This window comes from Monopterus albus, unplaced genomic scaffold (genome assembly GCF_001952655.1).
Source record: "Monopterus albus unplaced genomic scaffold, M_albus_1.0 scaffold51.1, whole genome shotgun sequence".
Taxonomy (NCBI): Eukaryota; Metazoa; Chordata; class Actinopteri; order Synbranchiformes; family Synbranchidae; genus Monopterus; species Monopterus albus.
This window is the reverse complement of record NW_018127931.1, coordinates 6,433,265-6,439,984: the sequence shown is the minus strand read 5'-3', so window position 1 is coordinate 6,439,984 and position 6,720 is coordinate 6,433,265. Positions and strand designations below refer to the sequence as shown.

At 39.5% G+C, this 6,720-nt stretch overlaps 1 protein-coding gene across 3 annotated transcripts in view; it reads right to left on the bottom strand.

Annotated features, from left to right (window-relative positions):
• The window catches only part of mkln1 (muskelin 1, intracellular mediator containing kelch motifs), a 44,657-nt gene that overhangs the window by 7,587 nt on the left and 30,350 nt on the right, over positions 1 to 6,720 (bottom strand). For all 3 annotated transcript variants that reach the window (XM_020601514.1, XM_020601516.1, XM_020601515.1), the window contains exons 15-17: positions 4,383 to 4,522; positions 2,343 to 2,445; positions 345 to 399 (exon numbers count right to left, since the gene is read on the bottom strand). In XM_020601514.1, the coding sequence (XP_020457170.1) occupies positions 345 to 399; positions 2,343 to 2,445; positions 4,383 to 4,522 (298 nt within the window). The remainder of the gene's footprint in view (positions 1 to 344; positions 400 to 2,342; positions 2,446 to 4,382; positions 4,523 to 6,720) is intronic.

Sequence of the window (6,720 nt, the reverse complement as noted above, 5' to 3'; positions counted from 1 at the left end):
AAAGTCATAGCTTGCTCACTGAGGCTTACAGTAAATGAACAGCTTGTTTGCCATTTCCAATATAATCTAGGGCTGCAATTAGCAAATAATTTTCATTACTGATTAAGAGATTTTTTTTTTTTCTTGATTTATCAAACTATTGCTTGGTCTGAAAACAGTGAAACATGTCCATCACATTATCTCAGAGAAAAAAATGTCTGGTTTAACATTACAAAGGACAAGAAAAAGCAAGAAATCCAAGTGAAAAGCTGGAGCTGACAACTGAGCTGAATCTATCATTTGCTCTTGTGTGGACACACAATACAATGTGTGGTGTTTAGTATGCACAGATATCGGTGTTTTACCTAGAGGGATGAAGTCTGAGCTGGACTTGAAGAGAGCAGAGGGCAGGAGCTGAAACTGAACCACAGCACAAAGGTCTGAGTCACTTTAACATTGAGCACTGAACAAATAACCATCCTGAGGCGATGAGGCTCAGGCTGCAAACAATACTGCATGCAAACAAGGAAAGAACACATTCTGACTGAGCAAACCTCCATCAGCACCGCCTCAGCTCTGATGTCATGGGACGTCAGCGTAATTCACAAACTGAGACATGTGGCGTGTCAGAAACTGCCTACTTGCCTACCACGTAGCAGGCTAAAACGTGTATGCGAGACAAGTAGTATGTCCGAATTCTTAGTATGGAAAAATATGTATGCGAGTAGTACCCGGATGGCCTACATAACTACACTGTATGGAAGCAGTGGACACTATGCTATCCCACAGTAGTGGCAGGGCAATGCTGTTATAACTCAGTCATCCAAGGACTGTTATTATGCCACTTCATTAAATTTAGATTTTTTTTCAGTGGAGAAAATAACCATCTAGTTTATCTGGTCTATCCAACTAATGCCAATTTAGAAAATTCAACCGATGTTTTCGAAGATGTGATGAGCCTCTGCTACTGCTCTAATCTGCCAGATAGCTAGCTCTACTTAGCAGGCATAGCTGCAGCCATTGTGCTCATATTATCACATTCAGTAACTTATATGTGGTAAGATGTATAATGCGGTGATTCACATAATATAATGCTTAATCTCAAGGGCCGTCTCACCACAACTTTTACCCTCTATAACACTGGTAAGTGAGCAGTGACAGCTATGCTACTACTATTGTGAATGAATGAAGAATGAGCGACTGCTGTCATCACATGTACAACATGTACACATATGGGTCAATTGGTGGCAAGATGACTGCATAGTAGTAGGCCAAAGTTGTGCTTACTAGATGGTGGAGTAACTGCAGTGCCTACTTGTTGGAGAAGTTACTATGTCTGCATTATACCAGTTAAAATATGGGGTTTCTCAATTACCCGCTTTGTTTGGTTACAAATCTCTTCATTGGTACATATACTGTTGTTTAGCTGTCTATGGAGGAGAAATTCAAATGAATTAATGCCGTTGCAGTTCATTGTGTGGTTCACTTTCATATTCTGGGTTGAACATGTCAGGTAGGATTTGAGGTATTGTTTTCTGTTCTGAAATAATTAAAGACTACTTGGAGTTATGATGGGTGCAAAGCTAATCTAGATGTACCCAAGATTAAACATTAAATGGCTGAAAATGAGCATGGCATGGCCACTTTAAGCATCATCAAAACAAGCCATCCTCTGTGCTGCACAAACTGGTGTCTATGTGCAGCCGGCTGCGAGACGAGTGTGAAGAGACCAGTTGAAAAAGGCATCATATGTGTTTTAACAATGTTTCGATTATGACGTATTGATCCAATAACTTGGAAGTCTACCGAAATCTTGGCAATGTCTGTTGTCATTACCCCTGCAACCCTTGGGGCATGCTGTAATTCACATCCTGGGTAGTGGGCTATCATATGGAAAAAATGTACATGCTGTCAAAAATCTGAGAGTACTCATAAAAAATTTGTAAAAATTCCCATTCCTCATCTAAACCTCATGTTCTGTAAGTATCAAAAGCTACTGGAACAGTAAATTAACACAAATAGCATGCTGCTGAAAAAAACTTCTACAGAAAAATGCAAACTTTCCAAAGATCTCCCCAGTTTGGGTGCTACAATGCTGAATATAGTTAATTACACTTACAAATGTCCCCACTAGCTTGAACACTGCTGAGGTTAAACATTTATTTAAGAAACCTGGGTCTAAAGACATACAGTATGTGTCATATGCTGTAAATTGTATGTTGTACAATCTTTATTTCTATCACAATCTGTATTTCTTTAACTGTTCTTAAGTGTTTCTTTAACTACCTAGAATGAAACTGAAACTTAACTTGTAAATACAGTCAAAGTGTATACAAAATTTAAAGCAGAAGTCAACTCCATACCTCTTTGGTCTCATCAGGGTCTTTGTGATCCACAGTGAGCGACAGGTCGTTCTGTAGGTACTTCAGTGCACTCAGCGGCTCTGATTGGGCTTTCTCCTCAAACCTGATCAATCAAAACACAATGAACGTAAAGACTAAATATGGCGCAATAGGGCTGCAGTTTCAACAACCAAGCACTAGATGGCATTCAACCAAATTCAAACATCTGGTTTCTCATCATCACCCCCAGGAAGATTCAATGGCCTTTCCATGACTTTCCAAAACTAAGTTAAAGGTCCTTCATGACATAAACACTGACTTTCCAAAACTAAGTTAAAGGTCCTTCATGACATAAACACTGCTTTCCTCAGAAAGGTTTTTTAATAGATGCTGAAGACAAGATCAACTCTTCCAGTTAGCGCTTCAGTTAAATAAACAGACTGAAACATTATGCATACACCGAGATGCATTTGTTTATAACACATATAAAAAATAAACCTAATAAACTAACCATCTCATACATCTCCCATACCCCCCTTTTTATTTGCTCATTGTTTTATATTGACTTATATAATTATGTAAATAATGTGTCTTTTAAGCCAAGAGCTGCAGGAAAAAAAAATGTTATGCATAATGACAAAGATTCTTGACTTGGCTTGATTTCACAATGTCATTTCCTCAATTTAACCTGCTCTTCTTACCCATAACATATGGTATGACCAGTAATTACTCAGAAAGAGAAAGTTGGGTCTAATGTGGCTCTACATCGATGAACTGAATCCCACCTCATCAGTGTTCATGTAGAAAAATGTAAGCATCCCCACTATTATTCTAAGAAAAATTCAAAGAAATGCAAAACATGGTGATAATAACCAAAACAATGGGGTGTACCTTGATAATACTCAAACTAGTATTTTTCATTTAAAGCTGCATTAACTAAGATTTAGTACAAATTTGGATAAATTAAGTAAAAAATTGTACTGTACCAACACCACCACCCACCACCTGCAAGAGGTGCAAGTACTATAGCTGGCTAACACCAGTAGCAAGCTAATGTTAGCATCTCAATTTTGTACCTTTGTATTGAATTATTCTGGTTGTAATTTGGAGTCATTCCAACTGACTGCAACAGTGCATTTTCCTGGATTAGCAAATGAAGTAATTTTGCTCAGTTTGGTCATTTTTGATCAGTTTTTGTCCAGGCAACACAGTTAATGTTGGACATGACACAGCAGTCTGTATAGCATTTTGGCAAGACGCTGTTAAAATTTATGGCATCAACACAATTAAAAAAGTGGGTCCAACTATCAAAGTTTAACATAATTTCTCTCATTCAATATTTAATTCATGGTTACCTTATAACAAACGTTATGTGTGTCAAGTATGTAACAATGGGCGCGATGCAATACTGGCTACAACATAAGTAGCACAGTATCAATATTACTGGAAAAACCATTTTTCTGTTAAATTTGCTTGTGTTACTGCTTTAGGTAGGAAAAAGGACCCATGTCACTGCAATGCCACTGAAAACCACGGCTCTATGGGGTAGATTCCATACGTGTTATTTCTGGACTCATTGTTACTGATGAACTGACTGACTGTTGAGTCTGTCACCAGCTGTAGTGACCACATGACATAGTTTCACATACAGGGCAGGAGGGGAAAAGAGGAGCAGAGGGAGAAAAACAGGAATTACCACTTGAGTTTGTTTTGATTCTCATTCACTTTCTAGTAGACGAAAGTTAGTTAGAACCAGTTTAACTAAATTTTGTTTTAAAAGTATAAACCGTGTGCAACTGTTTGGGGTCATTTTCCTTGCGAAAGATTCATACACAAAAAGTTTCAGACTGTTTTATTGTACTTATACAGTTTAAAAATCGTGTAGTTACAATTTTATAAGGAGAGTTACTAAGTATTTTATGTAAATTGGTCTGAGCAATACCCCATCTGTTTAATAAGGTCAGAATTAGCACTGATAACACTATCAAATAAAACAGACATGCTGCAGTGGTGGGAGAAGTGTGCTAGCAGTGCCTGCCCGAGTTAAAAAAATTCACATACCTGTATTTCCTGATAAGGTACTTGCAGTGGCGTAGCAGGTACTCCTTAGAGGGCCTACACAGTTTGAGAGACCAGAAGTCATCCAGACGCATCTTGGGAGAACAAGACTTCCCAGGGTTTCCACCAAACAGGTAATGCACCTGGAAACACACAGAATATATGCACTGATTAACTATTTGATTCCTCAGTCTTTCAATATTTAAAAACCTAACAAGTACAAACACACAAAGTCTAAGACAGAGGTTTCTCTCCAGACCACAAAGTATTTCTTTTACAGGCGCAGTGTGGCCAGCTCAGCTGAGCTGTGTTGGTCCTTTGGTCTCTGTGTCTTATCCAATCAGGTGAGAACAGTCTAGAAGACAAGAGCAGGTCTGCAGCGACTGAGAGAAATCAAACTCAAAAACAAATAAGCATGGTCTAATTAGGGGATGGGGACGTCATGGAGCAGTGGTGTACAGTGGGGTGTACCTTGATAACACTCAGATACTAGTATTTTTCACTTAAAGCTGCATTAACTTGGAATTAGCACAAATTTTGATAAATCAAGTAAAACATTGCCTAGAAGTGTTTTCTCCCTGCTGTATTAATACCCCCACCTCTATGTTCAGGCCTAGAGTTTATTTTTTGCCCTCTGTGGGCAGTGTTGTTCAAATCTGCACCACAATGCTTCTAGTGAGGCTCAATTCAAAGGTGGACCATGGAAGCTCCCTGTGCAGGTACAACTCCGGATGGGAGAAGACCTGTTAGACCCAAGAGGCCATTTTCTGTAGCACAGAAAGAGTGCAACAAAGAACAAGGCAAAACCACAGTTATAACTGGTCTGACATGTAGGAGATGGAGAGCATTAAAAGCATCCAAAGGGCTAAAATTTAACGCAGTGTGGCTTTCTTCTTGCTAGGAGCAAGAAGTACTGTAGCTGGCCAATGTGGATATTTCAGCATCATCAGCAAGCTAACATTAGCATTTCAACTTTTTGCCTTTGTATTAAATTATTCTGGTTGTCATTTTGAGTCATGCAAACTGACTGCAACGTTAGTGTTTCTTTGTCCAATGAGCAGAAACCAGAACTTTTTCTGGATTAGCAAATTAAGTAATTTTGCTCAGTTTGCTAATTATTGCTCAGTTTTGATCCAGTTTATGTCAGATGTAGCATTTTTGTGAGAAGTTGTTAAAATTTAGACCATCAACAACTATAAAAGTGGGGAGTTTGTTCGACTATCAAAGCATAACATGAAATTTCTCGTTTCACAGACAAAGTATAAAATTGATGAGATATCACATTAAATGATGTGCTGCTGTATTGTTTTCAATGTAACACAGAAAACAGGTTTACAAATCACTATTTTCAGTTTAAATTTTGATTTTACATACGGTCCCAACTTTTTTCTGATTTGGGGTTGTAACAGGGGCAGCTAAAATAGATGTAAAGACAAAACCTGACTAGTTATATTAAAAATACACTTAAGCGTCAGAAATTAGAATATTGCATAGCATTCACAAGCTATGGGCACAGAAGACCCTTAAATTTATTCTGTGGATCATAGTGGTATCCTGAACCAATCACTCATTACACTTTGATGCGTACAAACAAAAAATGGGGGATGAATTGCAAACTGAAGTATATTCTGAATTCTTTCTTTGCACCAAAACCATCCTTAATAAATCAGGAATCACCCTATTATTCAAAGGTCAAGGTTAAAGTGTTTGTCATATGCACAGTTAGACAAAGGATCCCAGGCGACATGCCAAACCTCCTCAACCTCCTCAGGAAGTACAGCCGTCATTGGGCCTTCTTGACCAGCTGTGTGGAGCAGTTATGTGTCCAGGTGACGTCCTCACTGATGTGGACACCCAGGTATTTGAAGCTGCTCACCCTCTCCACTTCGAGCCCCCAGATGAGTTCTCCTCTCCTTCCTCATGTCCACCATCATCTCCTTCGTCTTGTCCATGTTGAGGCTGAGATTATTGTCCTTGCACCATGACACCAGACCGGCCACCTCCCTCCTGTAGGCTGCTTTGTCCCCGCCCTTGATGCGACCTATCACTTTGGTGTCGTCCACGAACTTTAGAATGATGCTGTCTTTGTGGGAGGTGACACAGTCGTGGGTGAACAGGGTGTAGAGGATGGGACTGAGGACACATCCCTGTGGGGTGCCAGTGTTTGTACCAATGCTGGCTGAAGTCCTATTGCCAATCCTGACCTTCTGGGGTCTGCCAGTCAAAGTCCAGGAGCCAGTCACAGAGGGTGGGGTGCAGACCCATTGTGGACAGTTTGTGGGGGACAACTGTGTTGAAGGTGGAGCTGTAGTCAGTGAAGAGTATCCTGATGTAGGAGTCT